Raw genomic sequence first — 19,587 nt, forward strand, 5'->3', positions numbered from 1 at the left:
AAAAATATATATTTTTATTGACTTCAGGTAGGAAGGGAGAGGGAGAGATAGAAACAACCATGATGAGAGAGAATCATGAATCGCCTGCCTCCTGCACGCCTCCCACTGGGGATCGAGCCCGAAACCCAGGCATGTGCCCTGATTGGGAATGGAACGGTGACTTCCTGGTTCATAGGTCAATGCTCAACCACTGAGCAACACCGGCCGGGCCATTGGTTGATTCTTGTATGTGCCCTGACCCATGATGGAACCCGCAACCGTGGCGTTCCGGGATGTGTCTGTAATCAGCTGAGATACCCGGCCACCAGGGCCTAGGTTTTCTTTTCTGTTGGCAAACAATTGTTGATACTATTCTCTTATAATCCTTTTTATTTCTGTAAGTTTGGTGGTAATGTCCCCATTTTATTTCTGATTTTAATTGTGTTAGACTGACTTTTGAACCTGACTAGAACCTATACCCTAACCCATGACACCATCCCCAACTTGACCTCTAATCTCTGACCTGTGGCCCTCCTATCCTAACTACTAACTGCATTTTGGAATAACCTCTGACATTATTGATACTACCATCTTGTAATAACCTCTGACATTATTGATTCTGACATCTGCCTGCTGCCTTCTACTGTGAACATATTGCCTGACATCTAACCTTGATCCACCGCCCTTGACTGGACATTGACCTCTGGTGACCCTTGACCTCTGGTCCCCACAGCTACACCTTTGGCAAAGTACAGGGCAACAGCGACCTCTATTGGAAGGCGCAGCGCTATAGCCTCATCCGGGAATTTCACTCTCGGCCTGCGCTGGCCCCGCCCTTCATCATCATCTCGCACGTGCGCCTCCTCTTCCGTCGATTGCGCAGGCACAGGGCCAGCTTGCCGGCCTCCCCCAACCTCCAGCATTTTCGTGAGAGCGGGTTTTGGCCCAAAACAGAGAAACACAAGGGGCGGGACCCTGAGAGAAAGAACGTGGATAAGCTGGGGAGGATGGCCGGAAGCACCGGTGGGCGTGGCTTAGGCCGTCGGGGGCGTGGTCTGAGAGCGCTCACTCAGGGTTTTGGTGGGGGTGCGGGCCGGGCCGGGTTACGGCCCCAGGAGGGGCGGGCCCTTGACTCTGTCCTGCCCCTGCCCTCCAGGGGTCCACCTCCCTAAGGAAGCTGAGAGGAAGCTGTTGACGTGGGAATCGGTGCGGAAGGAGAATTTCCTATTGGCCCGTGCGAGGGACAAGCGGGAGAGTGACTCCGAGCGTCTGAAGCGCACGTCGCAGAAGTGAGAGCGGGGCGTGGCCGGGGGCGGGGCTTCTGGCCTCTGGGCTGTATCCCGTGACATGGATTGGTTGGGAGAATGGGCTGGGTTTGCAAAGCACCAGGCTAGAGGCGGAGCCTGAGTGGGCGGGGTTCTGGAAAGCGAGGAGAGGCGGAGCCATGGGGGCGGGACCCAGGTGGGCGGGGCCCCGGTGGGCGGGGCCCCGGCGGGCGGGGCCCCGGCGGGCGGGGCGGGTGGGCTGCCCCCGGCTCGGGCCTGACGTCCTGCGTGCCCAGGGTGGACACGGCGTTGAAGCAGCTGAGACAGATCCGCGAGTACGAGCAGCGCCTGAAAGGGCTGGAACAGGAGGTGAGGAGTCCCGGCCAGGCTGGGGAGTGTGGACGGGGTGGGAGGCAGTGGGTTTCCATAGGGTGCCCCGATATCCCATCTGCTCCCCAGGTCCAGCACTGTAGCCGCGTCCTGGACTGGGTGGCCGAGGCCCTGAGCCGCTCTGCGTTGCTTCCCCCGGGGGGGCCTCCACCCCCGACCCCGCCTGGGCCCAAAGGTCAGTGTGTAGGGCCGACCTGCATGTATCTCCGGCCTCTGTCACTACCTCCCGTGGGCCTGCTTTCCAGGCCCCTGTTCCCATCTCTCTTTCTCATTCGCGATCCTTTCTTTGTCCCTCCTCCACTCTTGGCTTCCTTTGGACTTTTCATGGGTCTTTGGACTTTTCGCCAGTCTCCCATTGTTTCTGTCCTCCTATGTGCCCACCACCTCTTCTCTCTCCTCTCTTTCCCCCAGACTGAGCTCTGATGGCAGACTTCAAGGAGTAGCACCATGGGGAGTTTTTGCCCCCAGAAGAAGGCCTAGCTGGTCCTGGAACCCAGTATGTGGTGGCCCTGTCTTGAGGTGGGCCCCATGCCATGGACTGGATTGCTGTGGGGACCACTGCAGGAGTCTCCCCATTCGAACCACAGCAGGCCCGGCCCCTCCCAGAACCAGCCCCACTGTGGGAGGATCAGCCTCTGGAGCCCAGGCAGGGCCCCTCTGAAGGCCCTGCCACAGCCCGCTGGGCGGGAGAGGGCTACAGGGTCCTGGGGGCACAGGGACCACAGACCGCACTCAGCTCCCCACACTGGGGAAATAAAGCCACTTGAGAGTCTGGATGCTTGATTCTTGGGAAACTGGTGGCATCTTTCCAGATCCTTTGGGCATGGGGGTTATAGCTGGGGGTGGGCTTGTGATCCTTGGTCCGTTTGCTGTATTGCAGATATCTGGGGGTCTGTTCCCTCCTCTCAGCCCCACTATTCCTATCTGAGTCCGGCCCAGCCCCTCTTGTCTGCACTATTTTGATGGCTCTCACCTCAGTGGGACAAGAACTATCCGCACCCCCCTGCTTCCTACTTTCCAGAACTCGGTGATGGAAGCAAATTATTTCTTGGAGCAGGGAGGGTGGGCGCTGTGTACATCTGCTTTGGCAACAGGGGAACAGATGATGCAAATCTGAGTAGATAACTGCCTATGTGTCTTTAAAAAGTCTAATTAGTGGGAAATTACAGGCCACGCGCACATGGAATTGAAGCAAATATGCATCATTATCCATGCAGTTTAACTAAACAACCCATAACACACTAAACTGGTAATGACAAGGCTGCACTGACAGCAATTATTAGTTAAATAGCAGGAAAGCCAGCAACAAGCAACACATCCAAAATCACAACCAAAACACCCCAATTGGAGGAATTCCAACTATCTGCCTCTTTGGGTGCAGAGTGGCTTTGAAACATTGCCAAGTGTTGTGTGGCAACCAGATTTCAATGGAAAAAAATATCCTCGGGTAAGGATTAACAAACAAAAGAAAATAAAATAAAAAAAGGAAAGAATGAACTGTTGGTTCTGCGGCCTCTACCGAGGTGGTCCAGCAAGGACCAGCCTCTATGGATCTTGGACACAGTGTGTCCCACAGAGGGGACTTCCACTCAAGCTGATGCTGCCGTCCCTAGTCTGGATATCTACACTAATAAAAGAGTAAGATGCAAATTGACCATACCTTTGCGACACCCACTACCCAATCAGGAGTGAGTGTGCAAATTAACCCAACAAAGATGGAAGGTTAATTTGCATACACAGGCACCGAGCAGCTGGGGGCGTTCCGCACCGCCCCAGCCCCTCCAGGCCTCTGGGCAGCATGGGAAGGCGGAAAGGTGGCTCTGGCCAGAGTGAAAGCAGTGCCGTTAGCCAGGAAAAGGAAAGCCCATTCTTGCGCGAATCTTCATGCATCGGGCCTCTTGTTTTATATAAGTGGAATCATGCCCTCTCTGGTTTGGCTCAGTGGATAGAGCATCAGCCTGTGTACCGAAGGGTCCCAGGTTTGATTCCGGTCAAGGGCTCATGCCTGGGTTGTGGGCTCGGTCCAACATGCAGGAAACAACCAATCAATGATTCCCTTTCATCATTGATGTTTCTATCTCTCTTTCTTTCTCTTCCTCTCTGAAATAAATAAAAATATATTTTTAAAAATATGTGGAATCATAATATGAAATATTTTGTGTCTGACTTCTTTCACTTAGCCCAGTCTTTTCAAGGTTCACTCATGTCATATCAGAACTTCCTTTCTGTGGCTGAATACTATCCATAGTATGGGTATGTCACTTTTATTTTTACCCATTCATCTGTTGACAGACATTTAAGTGGTTTCTAGTTTTGGTTAGTTATGAATAATGCTGCTGTGAATGTTCGTGTACATGTCTATTATTATTTTTTTAATATGTATATTTTTTTATTTCAGAGAGGAAGAGAGAGGGAGAGAGAGATAGAAACATCAGTGATAAGAGAGAATCATTGACTGGCTGCCTCCTGCATGCCCCCCACTGGGGATCAAGCCCGCAACCCAGGCATATGCCCTTGACTGGAATCGAACCCACAACCCTTCAGTTCGCAGACCCAACACTCTATCCACTTAGCCAAGCCAGCTAGGGCTACATGTCTTTTTGAAGGCCTGTTTTCAGTTCTTTGGGGTATAATGTATACCTAGAAGTGGGATTGCTGATATTTTTCGTTTAACTTTTGAGGAACTGCCAAAATGATTTTCACAGCGACTACACCATTTCACATTCCCACCAGCAGTGTACGAGGTTCCGGCTCCACACCCGCACTTGTTTCTCCCCTCCCCCGCTTTGTTTGGTTATTGATATCCTGGTGGGTGTGAAGTGGCATCTACGTGTGGGTTTGATTTACATTCCCCTGATGACGAATGGTGTTGAACTCCTTTCCACGCGCTTGCTGGCCATTTGTACATCTTCGGAAGGCATGAGTTTTTAGTAATGACCTCCACCGCTTATGTTGCCTTGCCTGCCACACAATCACAATAAAATAATACTGGATGGGCCTTGAAGACGAAAGTGAAGGCCCTGCCATCCAAGTCACCATCTTGAGGACTATCTGGGCTCAAATAGACATTTCATAGCTTAGGATGAACTGCTCTGGCTGGTGTCGCTCAGTGGTTAGAGCCTCGGCCCGCGCACCAAAGGGTCTCGGGTTCAATTCCTGGTCAAGGGCCTGTACCTCGGTTGCAGGTTCAATTCCCGCCCGGGTTGGGGTGCTTGCAACCAATCGATGTCTCTCTCTCACATGGATGTTTCTCTCTCCCCTTCCACCCCCCTTCCACTCTCTCTAAAAAGAAAACCAATGGAAAAAATATCCTCGGGTGAGGATTAACAAAAAAAATAAAAGGGGGAACTGTTGGCCCTGCAGCCTCTACCCAGGAGGTCCAGCAAGGACCAGCCTTACGGAACTTGGACACAGTATTTCTCACAGGTGGGATATCTCTCAGGCTGATGCTGCAGACCTGACTCGTGCATGTTAGACTCCTTGCACGAGTTCCCCGAGGAGGAAAAGGCATCTGAATTCACTGGAGGAGGCTCAGAGTGGGGGAAGAGAGCTAGAGTGACCTTGTGAGGTAGGGACCTTTGGGCCATTCAGTGTGCAGTTGTGGCTTCCACTATTTTAAAAATATATATTTTATTGATTTTTAAAAAAATATGTTTTTATTTATTTCATAGAGGAAGAGAGAGAGAGAGAAAAAACATCAATAATGAGAGAGAACCATTGATTGGCTGCCTTTTGGGGATCGAGCCCACAACCTGGGCATGTGCCCTTGACCAGAATCGAACCTGAGACCCTTCAGTCCTCAGTCTGACGCTCTATCCACTGGGCCAAACCAGCTAGGGCTTTATTGATTTCTTTCTTTTTTTTTTTTTTACAGAGAGAAAGGGAGAGGGATAGAGAGTTAGAAATATCGATGGGAGAGCAATATCCATCAGCTGCCTCCTGCACACATCCTACTGGGGATGTGCCTGCAGCCAAGGTACATGCCCTTGACCGGAATCGAACCTGGGACCCTTCAGTGTGCAGGCCGACACTCTATCCACTGAGCCAAACTGGTTAGGGCTCCACTATTTTCTAAAAATATTTTTTTATTGATTTCAGAGGGGAAGGGAGAGATAGAAACATCCATGACGAGAGAGAATCATTGATTGGCTGCCTCCTGCGCGCCCCACACTGGGGATTGAGCTGGCAACCAGGCTCATAGGTTGATGCTCAACCAACCACTGAGCCACACCATCCAGGCAGCGGCTCCCACTATGGAAGGGAGAGTTGACACTGATGTCTCACATGCTCACACTGTGGATATCCTATAAGCGTGGGGTCTGCCATCCAGCAACTGCAGTATGTGCGGTCCTCTGGCGGGGGCCGGGGGGGGGGGGGGCGGGGGGAGGGTGGTGGGAGTCTACAGGAGCAATGCAGAATCCAGGAGGAGAAAGGGAAACCTCAACTGTACTATCTAATGGCTGAGTACGGAGGCCATTTCCCAGTGCAACAGCGCCACCTGCTTGAGGTATCCACCATTACACCCCCCCCCTTTTAAAATATTTTTTTATTGATTTCAGAGAGGGAGAGGGAGAGATAGAAACATCAATGATGAGAGGGGAAAAAAAATCATTGATTGTCTGCCTCCTGCATGCCCCCTACTGGCAATGGAGCCAGCAACCCGGGCATGTGCCCCGACTGGGAATCGAACCTGGGACTCTTCAGTCCACAGGCTGACGCTCTATCCAAGCCACCCCAGCAAGGGCCATGTGCACCCCTTTTAAGAAAAGGCAGCTATTAAGCTCTCCTTGAAAGCGACAGGCGGGCTGACCCTCGGGAGGCCTTGTGACTCCCCTAGCCTTACGTTTCCGTTTTGGAGTAGGACAGCTAGTAAGGTCTGAAATGGTGAAGTGTAAACGGTATATTTGGGGGTGCAGCCGGCCTGGTCCCCATATATCTGTTTTGCAATGGAAAAGTAGCAGTTACCCCCTTGGAGGGAAGGCTGTCCCCCACTCTACTGCCTGAAGCAAAGCCACTGGCTCAGTGTGGCCCCCCACCCCCCCCGCATTTCCAGAGGTCCCCACAATCCTCTGGGCCTGGTTTGCTACCTGTTGAGCTAAGTTAAAAGCTGATGGTTCTGGCCTGTGTGACTCAGTTGGTTGAGTGTCGTTCTGTGCACCGAATGGTCGCCAGTTCGAGTCCCAGTCAGGGCACATAACCCAGGCTGCAGATTCGATCGCCCATCGGGGTGTGTGAGGGAGGCAACCAATGGATGTTTCTCTCTCGCACTGGTATCTCTCTCTCTCTCCCTCTCCCTTCCTCTCTCTCTAAAAATCAATTTTTAAAAATGCTGATGGCTGCATGGCTGGCGTGGTTCAGTGGTTGAGCATCGACCTATGAACCAGGAGGTCATGGTTCAATTCCCGGTCAGGGCACATGCCTGGGTTGCAGGCTTGGTTCCAATGAGGGGGCATCCGATCAATTATTCTCATCATTCTCTCTGAAATCAATAACAATATCTATTTTTAAAATGTCTATTTTTTTTTTAACCCCCAAGAAGCAAAACAAATGAAGCGTCACTGCTACTGGCAGGTAGAGTGACACTAGTTCACACAGACATTTCCTGCAGGTGTTCGGGACAGTGCCTCAGAATGTCCCTGATGGGGCGTGCGGTAAAGAATGCGTAGAGACTCCAGGTAAATGAGAGGTGTGAGAAAGCAGGTGGAGATTTGGGAAGCCGCCCGAACTGGTTTGGCTCAGTGGATAGAGCGTCGAACTCAAGGGTTCCAGGTTCGATTCCAGTCAAGGGCATGTACCTTGGTTGCAGGCACATCCCCAGTAGGGGGTGTGCAGGAGGCAGCTGGTCGATGTTTCTCTCTCATCGATGTTTCTAACTCTCTATCCCTCTCCCTTCCTCTCTTAAAAAAAAAAAAATCAATAAAATATATTATTAAAAAAAAAAAGATTTGGGAAGCCATTGAGAACTACAGTGGGTGGTGATGGGAGCTGGCACTGGCTCTCCAGGTCCTGATCTGTGGGGGTGGGGAGTGGGGGAGAAGGGTTTTTGCCCAGGAAGCCACCAGGGGGTAGCAGGGGTCCTCAAACCTTTTAAACAGGCGGCCAGTTCACTGTCCCTCAGACCGTGGGAGGGCCGGACTATAGTTTAAAAAAAACTATGAACAAATTCCTATGCACACTGCACATATCTTATTTTGAAGTAAAAAAACAAAACGGCAAAAACCCCCGCATGTGGCCTGCCAGTCAGCCGTAGTTTGAGGACGCCTAGTAGGGTTTCTAGAACAAGCTCCGAGTTCTCCAACACACCTTGGTCCTGAGCCCGCGGAGCCCAGGCCATCCACCTCCCAGGCCCAAGTGGGTGACACTCTTCCCCAGGGAAGAACAAAGCCTGACACCAGGTGAGTCTAGGCAGGCTACCGTCTCGGCAGTAGCGGTGAGATGACAGTTTGGGACAGATTCAGTAGGGTCCCCAGTTGCCAACGTAGATTTTAGGGGTTATGTTCTAGTCTGAGTGATACTGATGGTTGCCAAAAAGTTGCCCCACAGTTTGGCTCAACCCCGGGACAAGGAGAGGGTCTAGAAACTCAGTATCTGTGCCTTGAAGGGAGATTGGAGTCACCAGTTGGACACTCAGTTCACCAGGGACTGGCGATTTGGAGGGTGCGTGTGTGGCAGGGAGTGGGGTGGGGGTGCAGGAGGCGGGGGTGGGGGGGCTCGCTCACAGAGAGAACACTAGTCCCAGCGGACTGCTTTATTGAGCCCCAGCATTGCTGTGCCAGCCCCCCGCCCCGTTCTGAGAGGGCGGCCCCCGGAAGTTTGCCACCGCGCTGATCCAGCTGAGTGGTGGAGGCGGGGGGGTGTCTGTCTCCGTAACTGGGAAGTCAGGTCCTGGAAAGTACTGGGACGCCCGTCCCCATCATGGTGCCCCCACTTCACAGGGAGGAAGGGGGCCTCAGGTCCAGCCCTGTGAGCAGGCCAGTGGATTCTTCTTCTGGGTTATCCGGTCTCAGAGCAGAGTGTCCCCCTGACGTAGAATCGCTGCTGTTCCCGGAGAGGAAGGAGCCTGGGGCGGCCCGGCTCCCGCCGAGGCCCCGCTGAGTGACGTCACCGGTTGCTAGGTAAGTTTTCCACACGCCCCTCCCCTTCCTTCCTGGCAGAGCCAATGGTTCCTGCCCCCACGCGGGCACCCCGGCCGCCATTGGTCGGACAGACGCGCTCCTGGGGGCTGTGGGCGGGGCCCGCGGCTAGGGGCTGGCCTTCTTGGGCACGCTGTCTTCCTTGGTCCGGCGTCTCTCGCCGTCGGCGGCCGCGGACAGCGCGCTCGCCTGCCTGGAAGCCGGGAGGCTCATGCAGACGGCCGACGGCTGGGAGGAAACAAAAGGCAGGCTGAACCCCGAGTAGCTCTCCGTTTGCCGTCTGAAGGGCATCTCTTCCCCCCACTCGGGGTCCTCCTTCGGCTCCCGGAACAAGGGCACGCTGGACCTCATCATCAGCGAGTTCTCGCTCTTCCTCTCCTGGAAGCTGGGCTTCGCCGAGTGGTACTTGGGCCAGTCTGAGGGCTTGAGGGGCACCACGGTTGCCTTTCTGGACAGGAGCTTCTCAAAGGGGTCGCTGGCGATGTGGTCCTGCAGGAACCACCAGTGCTGAAGCGGGTAGATGGGGACTGGCAGCAGGACGATGATGCTGAGGAAGGTGATCCAGCCCAGGGTGCTCTGCAGGTAGGGCTGTTCTATCTCCTGGCCCTAGAGGCAGAGATGGGGCCGGGGTGGGAGGAAGGGGTAGCGATGGCCTTTTGGTCCAGGGGATGTGGAGGACCAGAGTCCCCGGGGCCCGGGGAGTTGGTTAGATGGTCCCTGGGGATGGTAAGGGGTGGAGATCTGGCAAAGGGTCCCCGGAGTGAGGAGCAGGAGGCCGGGGTCGGGTCTCACCATGCTGCTGTTCCAGGCGATGTAGTGGGGCGGTATCTTGTTGTAGAGATGCAAGAGGCAGATGGTGAGGAGGACCAGCAGCCCGGGCATGGTCACGTAGGACCACAGGAAGGGGCAGGAGGACCACAGCAAGCGGCCCAGCTCGCCGTACATCTCCTCCCGGAACCTGCGGGGGGGGGGGGGGGGGCGACGGGCACGGACATCTGGGACGGAGCCCTCCTCTGGCCCCCCGGGGCCCGGAGCCCTGGGGAAGACAGGCCCGCCGGCTCTCTGGTTCTCTCACAAGTTCTCCACGCCTCGGGGATGCGGAGTCCCTGCCAGGCCCTTCCCAAGCCTGGACCCTGCGTCTGGTCCTCCCAGAGGAATCCCCCAATCCAGGGGCCATGCACCACCCCGGCCCTCTGCCTTCAGACAAGCTCATGTGGGCAACGGCAGGGGGGACCTGAGCCCCCTAGGTCCTGACTGCTGGGTCCCTCGGAACCCACCCGGCTGCGCCCAGGTCACCGCCTCCTGCGGTCCCCTGCTCTCAGATTGTGCCCCAGCTCTGCTCGGAGACCCGGGAGGGGGCCCCTGGCTGGGAAGACCCTGGGGTTTGGGCATGACCTGTTAGCTCCATAGACCCAGGCCAGGGTCCCATTCTGGAAGACCACGATGACGAAAAGGGTCAGCGGGACGAGTGCCTCATCAAACAAAGACATTATGTAGCTGCCGGCCCGGCTGGTGAAGACGAGGCTGCCCAGGAAACCGCCCAGGCAGACGACCACTAAGGCAGAGGCAGGTTTGGCCACATCGAGGTCAGTGGGTAGGGCTGGGTCCGGGAGATGGGGGGGCTTGGGGCGGGGAAGGCACCAGGACAGGGTTTTCGCTGGTGGGAGGCCCCACAGTACCTGGGAGCACCATGGGCTGCTTCCTGATGAACCAGATGGCGTTATGGAGGGGAAAGACGATGCTTTCCACGATTTTTACCAGGGTGGTCAGCTGCATCATGAACAGGGTCAGGAAGAAGACAAAGGCCCAGAAAGGGGCACCGGGCAGCAACGAGATGGCTTGGGAGAAGGCTGGGAATGCCAGGCCAGAGCCCCGCATGAACTGTGGGGGAGAAGGGCTCTGAGGCAGGGACCGGTCTGGATGAGGGGCGGGGGGAGGGAATGGTGCGGTGGTCGATTAGCAATGTCTGTCCTGGGCAGTGGGGAGTGAATGGCTGAGTGTTTGCCCTTCTCGGTTTCCTAGGTTGTGTGAGTTTCACCTCCTGGGGTCTCCGTTTCCTCCTCTAACAAATAGGGGGACCTAGGATCCGTGTGAGAATTCAAGTAGAGTGACAACCTAGCCGAGGCCCTGGTCCACACAAAATGGTCGTGGGAATGTGATTACAACCGTTTCCTGCCTCAGAAGATGCTTGGGTGGCCCGTGAGGCTCCTGAGAAATACATTTCCCAGTGTCCTCTGGGGCCTTTGGGATGCACACCCCCACCCCCACCCCTCACCCCCAAACACACCTCTTTGCTCAGAGCCTCGATGCTGCAGGATGGGGAGGCGTGCATGATCTGGTACTGGAGGTGTCCAGGGAGGCTGTCTATCCACTTTAGGTAGTCCCGCGGGGTCAGGATGCCTGGGGGAGGGCTGACATTCTGAGGCAGCACCCCCCTTTTTATCATATCCAGCACCCAGAGGACACTCCTGAAAGGGAAGGAGAGGAGAGGAAAGGTGATGGAGACCAGCTGCCTCTCTGCTGCTGACAAACTAGGGAAACTGAGGACTGGAAAGGTTGCCCAGGATGAGTGCAGCTAAGTCACCAGGGCAATGGGATAGGGATAGGGCACAAAGCACATAGACGGGGGGTGAGTCACCCTGGGAGGTCCACGCAGATAATTTGTGCCTCTCAAGAAGTTTGTCCAGCCCTGGCCGGTTTGGCTCAGTGGATAGAGCGTCGGCCTGCGGACTGAAAGGTCCCAGGTTCGATTCCGGTCAAGGGCATGTACCTTGGTTGCGGGCACATCCTCAGTAGGGGGTGTGCAGGAGGCAGCTGATCGATGTTTCTCTCTCATCGATGTTTCTAACTCTCTCTCCCTCTCCCTTCCTCTCTGTAAAAAATTAATAAAATATATTTTTTAAAATAAAAAAATAAATCAAGAAGTGTGTCTATTTCCTTTAAGTTATTGAATGTGTTGGTATAAATTTGATAATATAGGGTGTCTCCCCCCCCCCAAAAAAAAAATGTATACACACTTTAACAGCTGTTAACACACTTAATTTTCCCTCCTTTTCAGGTTTAACAGATTTGAAATAATGGGTGAAGCCAGACTAAGCTTTGAACAAAGAAAATTTATCCACTAGACTTTTTTATGGGGACACATGAAAGATAAAGTTTACAGTACAAAAGCGGCAACAGTCGGTGAATTGAGGGCACACAAGTACCAAACGAAACGATTCTTTTTAAGAAACAAACATTTAATCACCTTTATTTATTTATTGTTTGTTTGTTTGTTTTTGTTAATCCTCACCTGAGGATATTTTTTCCATTGATTTTTAGAGAGAATGGAAGAGAGAAGGAAAGACAGAGAGAAACAAGATGTGAGAGTAACACATCAATTGGTTGCCTCCTGCAGCAGCCCTGAGCAGGCCCCGGGCCGGGGAGGAGCCTGCAACTAAGGTACATGCTCTTGACCAGAATCGAACCCGGAACCCACGCTGATGCTCTATCCACTAAGCCACACTTGCTAGGGCAGGAATGATTCTTTTTTTTTTTTAAATATATTTTATTGATTTTTTACAGAGAGGAAGGGAGAGGGATAGAGAGTTAGAAACGTCGATGAGAGAGAAACATCGATCAGCTGCCTCCTGCACACACCCCACTGGGGACGTGCCCGCAACCAAGGTACATGCCCTTGACCTGGAATCGAACCTGGGACCTTTCAGTCCGCAGGCCGACGCTCTATCCACTGAGCCACACCGGTTTCGGCAGGAATGATTCTTGATATTTACGATTCCATTGCGTTATCAGCAGTGCCTGGACCAGAATGGTCATCAGTTGGAAGACAGGCATTGACCAAAAAATGACTCTTTGGATTATTTTAAATTTTGAAAATGAACTGTGTTAATAAACACTGACTTTTTTTTATATATATACATTTTATTGATTTTTTACAGAGAGGAAGGGAGAGGGATAGAAAGCTAGAAACATCTATGAGAGAGAAACATCGACCAGCCGCCTCCTGCATACCCCCCACCGGGGATGTGCCCGCAACCAAGGCACATGCCCCTGACCGGAATCGAACCCGGGACCCCCCAGTCCGCAGACCGACGCTCCATCCACTGAGCCAAACCGGTTTCAGCAAACACTGACTTTTTAATCATTCAAAGTGCGTGTACATTTTTGGGGACACCCTGTGTTTCATTATTGCCTGTTTAATGTCTAAGGCTCTACAATTATGCTTCTGTTCTTATTCCTGATATTTTCTTTTTTTTCCTCTTCATCCTCAACTGAGGATATTTTTCCCATTGATTTTTAGAGAGAGTGAAAGAAAGAGGGGAAGACAGAGAGAAATATTGATGTGAGAGAAGTACATCGATGGATTGCCTCCTACACGTGCCCTGACCAAGGCCCGGGCCGGGGAGGAGCCTGCAACCAAGGTACGTGCCCTTGACCAGAATCGAACCAAGGACCCTTTAGTCCGCAGGTCGATGCTCTGTCCACTGAGCCAAACCGGCCAGGGCCATAAGGTGATTATTTAATGTAATTATTGACATGATTTGGTTTATGCCTACCTTCTCACTATTTTTTTTTTTTTTTTGGTCTCTTCTCTTTTTTTCCTTCTTTTCAGCCTCTTTTTTTTGGGGGGTGGGGGTGGGGGGAGTATTTATCAAATAATTTTGTTTTTATTTTATCTTTTTAAAAAAAGAAAAACAGATTTCATTTAGTATTATCTTGGTAGAGATTTGTTGGTGATGAGTTTTCTCATTTAAATCTGAAACTGTCTTCATTTCACTTTCATTGTGTAAGGATCTGCTTGCCGACTATAGAACTTGAGGTTGACAGATCCTTCTTCCAGAATTCTAAAATATTTCATTTTATTGTCTTCTGACTTCCATGGTTTATGATGAGAAGTGAGCCATAATTGTTATCATTGTTCCACTATATGCAATGTACTTTCAAAAATTTTTTAAACTGATTTCAGAGAGAGGGAGGGAGAGGGAGAAGGAGGGGGAGAGAGAGAGAGAAACATTGATTGTATGCACCCTGACCGGGAATGGAACCTTCAGTGTATGGGACAATGGGCATTTTAAATTTTATTTTTTATTTTAAAAATACATATATTTCATTGATTTTTTTTACAGAGAGGAAGGGAGAGGGATAGAGAGTTAGAAACATTGATGAGAGAGAAACATCAATCAGCCGCCTCCTGTACACCCCCTACTGGGGATGTGCCCGCAACCAAGATACATGCCCTTGACCGGAATCGAAACCTGGGACCCTTCAGTCCACAGGCCGATGCTCTATCCACTGAGCCAAACCGGTTAGGGCTAGAGATGATGATGATGATGATGATGATGATGATGATGATGATGATGATGATGAACTATTGGTGAGGTTTGAGCTTGACAGCCTGTCAGCCTGGGGAATTGCTAAGGTAGAGAGAGGGGGGGGGGGGACCTCCTGGACCTCCAAGGCTGTGATTACTTACTTCTTAACACAGGTGTGGCCACTGGTGCTGATCCAGAACCCCAGCACCGTAAAGATGATCGACGTGGCCACCAGTGAGGTCGCCAGGTTGACCACAGCCACGCACAAGACCGCCAGGACGTAGTTGTTGCTCCCAGCCTTGTAGGAGGAGATGTTGATGGTGGTGCCCAGGCCCAGGCCCAGTGAATAGAGCACGTGGCCTCCCGCCTGGTGCCACAGGTCCCACGAGGCCCAGGAAGAGCGCTGTGGATGGGAGGTGGGTTCCAGCGGTGTGGGCGTGGGACCCCCAGTGCGCGGGAAGAGGGGCAGGCTGGGGCAGAAGGAAAGAAGACGGAGGGGAAGGAGATTCAGAGAAGTCCTGAGGGAGGGAGGGAGAAGGTGTGGAGTCCCTGGCCTCACCTCTGACGTCACCAAACGTTTGAGGCTGGTGGCCGCGCCTTCCAGGAAGAGACATCGGATCAGGAGGGCGAGGAAGAAGAAGCAGGGGAGGAATATCGTGATAATCAGGAGCTGTCCAGGTGGGTCAGGACAGAAGCCGGAAGTCAGGAGCAGTGGGGAGGAGGGGAAGACAGAGGCAAGCATGAGCAGGGGACCACAGGTGGGCAGGAGTAGAGAAGCGGAGGTGGACAGTGTTAGGGTGGCCCAGGGAGGGCCCTCTGGGAGGATTCTTCTGTGGAGACAACAATGTCGTTTGGGGGGGAGATCCACTAACAAGGGGTGCGAGAGATCACAGATATAGATGGCTTTTAAATGGCGGGGCAGTTGGACATTATTCATCATGGACCTTGGTTTTACGGCCTATGAACAGTAAGGGGGGCGGAGCCAGTGGGGCCGAAGGCTGAGGGAAACAACTTCCTAGGTGAAAGGGGAGGAGAAGAAACTGGGAAGAGAGTTTTGTGTTTGTTTGTGTTTTGTTTTTGTTTTTTTTGCTTTGGGACAGGTGAGGAAGGCTCCCCCGCCCCCCCCCCCCCCAGGTGCCCCTACTAAGCCTTTAGGAAAACCTGCTTTGGTGTGAGTGGTCTATTTCGGAGGCTGTGAGAGATGGTGAGTTGAGCCTCAGGGATGGGGGGGTGAACGCAGATTGCCTGCATAGATGCCGGGGCCAGAAGACGCTGGTGAAGTTAACCGAAGTGATCTAATGATCACACGGAAATACATTCTCCAGGTGCCACAGGGACGGGCTGGAAGTGTGGACTGGAATAAAATGCTCTAAATGGGAAACTCAGAAGGAATCAGGCTAATGGGCGGGCTCCTGTGGGGTTGACAGGCCCTGTCAAAACGCAGGAAGGTGGCCTGGCCGGCGTGGCTCTGAGGTTGAGCGTGGACCTAGGAACCAGGAGGTCACGGGCTCAATTCCCGGTCAAGGGCACATGCCCGGGTTGCGGGCTCGATCCCCAGGGTGGGGCGTGCAGGAGTGCAGGAGGCAGCCGATCCAGGATGCTCTCTCCTCCTGGATGTTTCTCTCTCTCTCTCTTTCCCTTCCTCTCTGAAATCAATAAAAACATATTTAAAAAAAAAAATGCAGGAAGGTGGAAGCTGCGAGGCTCGGGGCCAGGGGCCAGGCTATCTTCCCACTTGTCCCCATTGCTGTGATACGGGGATGGGGGATGGTGTGGTGAAGAGGGAGCTGGGTCAACAGGAGGCACTCCTTCCTGCCATGGGTGGGAGAAGAGCGGCTCTTGTGAGGGGAGGGGTGGACACAGCTGCCTGGGGGACCCACCCTCTTCCTCAGGGCCCCTGCTGGAGAGGCTGGGTGGCCACATCTGAGGTTGTTGTCTGGGTGAGTCAAAGGGCCGTGGAGGTTGGAGAAGAGAGGTCATCAGGAAGGAGCTGGGTAGTGTCTAGACCAGTGATGGGCAACCTTTTGAGCTTGGTGTGTCCAACTTCGCCAAAGAACTGAGCGTAACTCGGGTAGTGTGTCACTTTGAGGAAAAAACATTATTTCGCAAATGTTTCGTCCTCAGGAGCAGCAAATGTTTCATCCTCGGCATGCGGCCGCGTGTCATCAGAAATGGCGACGCGTGTCAGTGCTGACACGCGTGTCATAGGTTCGCCATCGCTGGTCTAGGCTGGGATCCTGAGAATCTCGAGGTTTGTAAAGCTGCGGGGGCCGGGGGCGGCTTACCGGCATGGAGAGCTTTAGCCCAGTGATGATGATAACGAAGAGGAGGCACCAAGTTGCTAAGGTCCCCAAGGTGAGATTCAGGACCAGGTGCTGGCCCCCTTCCTCCATGTTGGCGGTGGCGTTGAGGGTGGCTTCGTACCAGAAGTACTGGTGGGACACAGTCCGAAGGCAGGAGAGGCCTGGGGGACCCCCGGCGCTCAGGCACCGCCTCCCCTGGAGCCTGCCCCTGCGCCCCCTTCCTCCCGCTCTTCTGCTTCTTGGAACCCTTGCCTCCCTTGGCCCCGCCAGCCCTCCCTCCCCTCTCCTCACCGGTGACGTTGTTGTTGAACGGGCAGTGGGTCCAGGGCAAAGGGTGGTAAAAGGAGTTTCTCAGGAAGCAGAAGCACCAGGTGATGATGATGCTATTATACACGCTCACCATGATGCACACCTGGGGGTGGACATAGTGCGCCTGAGGGGTGAACAGGGTGGAGACAGGGGACTTGGAGACCACAATGGGGGGAGAGGGGGAGCGAGGATGCCTCTTGGCCAAGCCCCTCATTCACCAGGATGCTAGCGTAGCCTAGGCCTCCCATCAAGGGGACGAGATGTTTCCAGATCCGGATGCTGTCCATGCGCAGCCACTGTCCCATGACCATCTCCATGTACAAGAGGGGAATCCCGAGCAAGAAGAGCAGGAAGACGTATATCAGGATAAAGTCACCTGGAGAAGGGAGCCAGGAGCTGTGCTATAGGCAGCCAGGAGCCCTGGCCCCCACCCTCTGTATGATAGCTTTTGTCCTGTATTCTATTCATACGATGCATAACGTTCATTGATTTGCTATACGGGGGTGGGGGGTGGTGTGCCCTCCCTCAGTGCTGGGTGCCCTCCCCCACTTCCTTCCTCCCCCGGAACCCAGGAGTCTAGACCTCTATCCTCGAAATGTCTTCCTTAACCTCAGCATCCAGGTCCCTGGCCTTACCTCCTCCGTTCCGATGACAGAGGTAAGGGAAACGCCACATGCTGCCTAGCCCAATGGAGAAGGCGATCTGGAGCAAGATATTCTCCGTTCTTTTAGTCTGAACAACGAAGTTTTGGGTCTTGGCCAGAATCTTGCCTGAGAGTCTCAAGGGCGGGGATGACAAAGTTTGGGATTGTTTGTAGGCTTCCGGCTCTTTGTCTTCCAAGGCCATCATGGCTTTCTTCGGGCAGGTCCACTGACTCCTGAGGAAATCTTGGGATCACCAAAAACAGCAGACTTTAAGGGTCATGTCTCAGATACCAAACTGTAAAACTCCACAAGGAAGACTAATGTAGAACAGTGAGGGCTAGAGTTTAAATCTCGGCCCTTTTCACTAGTCATTGGCTTAAGGCAAATATTTTCATCTCTTCGAGACTCAGTTTTCTCATCTTACTAGCATAAAGGAATTTAAAAAATATTTAATGACCGTTATAGCATGAGCACTGACCAATCAGGTTGTGGAACAAGTTATTCTTTAGAGCTTTGGGGGGAAAAAAATAAAAGAAAAAAGAAAGCAGGAGAAATCATCTGGAATTTAGTGGATCCTAAAATCTGGGTGTGATGAGGGGAAGAGAAAAAGAGAGGCTTCCTAACACCACTGTCATCCCAAAGTTATGGTACATGCCTGAGAATTATATAGTGTGGTTTATCCCAGGAATGCAAGGTTGGTTCAACATAAAAGAGTAGTATGCAAATTGACCATCTCTCCAACACACAAGATGGCTGCCCCCATGTGGTCAAAGATGGCTGCCCCCATGTGGACACAAGATGGCCGCCACAAGATGGGCGGCAGGGGAGGTCAGTTGGGAGGGACCAGGCCTGCAAGGGAGGGCAGTTGTGGGTGATCAAGCCTGCAGGGGAGGGCAGTTAGGGGTGACCAGGCTGGCAGAGGAGGGAAGTTGGGGGTGACAGGGCCTGCAGGGAAGGGCAGTTGGCGGGAACCCAGGCCTGCAGGGGAGGGCAGTTAGGGGCAAACAGGCTGGCAGGGGAACAGTTAGGCATCAATCAGGCTGTCAGGGGAGTGGTTAGGAGGCAATCAGGCTGGCAGGCAGAAGTGGTTAGGGGCAATCAGGAAGGCAGGCAGGCAAGCAGTTGGGAGCCAGCAGTCCTGGATTGTGTAAAGAATGTCCGACTGCCCATTTAGGCCCAATCCTACTGGGAGTGGCCTAAACGGGCTGTCGGACATCCCTTGAGGGGTCCCAGATTGGAGAGGTTGCAGGCTGGGCTGAGGGACAACCGCCCCCCCCCCCCCTAAGTGCACAAATTTTGTGCACCGGGCCTCTAGTACATCATATAAATAGAATACAGGACAAAAGCTACCATCATATTTTGGGAAGAAAATGACAAAGGCCCTAGCCAGTTTGACTCAGTGGATAGAGCATCTACCTGTGGACTGGGTTCAATTCAAGTCAAGGGCATGTACCTCAGTTGCAGGCTTGATCCCTGGCCCTGGTTGGGGTGCATGCAGGAGGCAACCAATCAATGTGTCTCTCTCACATTGATGTTTTGGTTTTATTAAAATATATTTTTATTGGTTTCAGAGAGGAAGGGAGAGGGAGAGATAGAGACATTAATGATGAGAGAGAATCATTGATTGGCTGCCTCCTGCATGCCCCCCACTGGGGATCGAGCCCACAACCTGGGCATATGCCCTGACTGGGAATCAAACTGGTGACCTCTTGGTTCCTGGGTCAACACTCAACCGCAGAGCTACACCTGGCTGGGCGATACCATGATTTTAAATGTTTGTTTCCTTTAGGTTTTGAAAGGAGGCACAACCAATTTTATAAATTGGATATTGTCATTTTATGTGTATATGTAAATATTTCATATATTTGTATTTCTTTCAAATTAGGTATTATTATCTATAGATTATGTATTGGATATTGTTATATATTATACATAGGATATAATATATGTATATTTCTTACACATTGAATATTATTATTTAATACATTATATATGGACAATATTGTTAAATATAACATATAGTATATAAATACATACTTATGAACATGTGTGTATTTCTTACAAATTGGAGACTTATATATACACTGAGTGGCCAGATTATTGTGATCTCTGAACACATAATAATCTGGCCACCCAGTGTGTTTGTATCTCAAATGGGTCCCAAAACTATTCTAGACTTTTGCTGGGGATCAACCACCTATTTGCCCTGAGCTTTCTATCAGCCAGTGCAAAGGGGAACACTGGTCAGGTGC

At 52.4% G+C, this 19,587-nt stretch overlaps 2 protein-coding genes across 2 annotated transcripts in view; one reads left to right on the forward strand and one right to left on the reverse strand.

Moving 5' to 3' along the window:
• The window catches only part of TRPM4 (transient receptor potential cation channel subfamily M member 4), a 42,186-nt gene extending 39,780 nt beyond the window's left edge, over nucleotides 1–2,406 (forward strand). The window contains 5 exon segments of the mRNA XM_008154515.3: nucleotides 713–906; nucleotides 1,136–1,268; nucleotides 1,541–1,613; nucleotides 1,704–1,809; nucleotides 2,046–2,406. Of these exon segments, the coding sequence (XP_008152737.2) occupies nucleotides 713–906; nucleotides 1,136–1,268; nucleotides 1,541–1,613; nucleotides 1,704–1,809; nucleotides 2,046–2,050 (511 nt within the window). The 3' untranslated portion in view covers nucleotides 2,051–2,406.
• Nucleotides 2,407–8,423: 6,017 nt separating this feature from the next.
• Nucleotides 8,424–17,563, reverse strand: LOC114227366 (orphan sodium- and chloride-dependent neurotransmitter transporter NTT5-like). The gene is made up of 12 exons (XM_054710652.1): nucleotides 17,327–17,563; nucleotides 16,910–17,067; nucleotides 16,674–16,815; nucleotides 16,365–16,543; nucleotides 14,639–14,749; nucleotides 14,241–14,482; nucleotides 11,055–11,235; nucleotides 10,447–10,648; nucleotides 10,163–10,322; nucleotides 9,560–9,725; nucleotides 9,114–9,373; nucleotides 8,424–8,995 (listed from the first exon to the last, which is right to left on the reverse strand). Exons 1-12 carry the CDS (start codon nucleotides 17,538–17,540, stop codon nucleotides 8,977–8,979), a joined length of 2,034 nt encoding a protein of 677 aa, XP_054566627.1. The 5' UTR covers nucleotides 17,541–17,563; the 3' UTR covers nucleotides 8,424–8,976.
• Between the last annotated feature and the right edge of the window lie 2,024 nt (nucleotides 17,564–19,587).

The sequence above is a fragment of the Eptesicus fuscus genome, chromosome 21 (assembly GCF_027574615.1).
Source record: "Eptesicus fuscus isolate TK198812 chromosome 21, DD_ASM_mEF_20220401, whole genome shotgun sequence".
Lineage (NCBI taxonomy): Eukaryota > Metazoa > Chordata > Mammalia > Chiroptera > Vespertilionidae > Eptesicus > Eptesicus fuscus.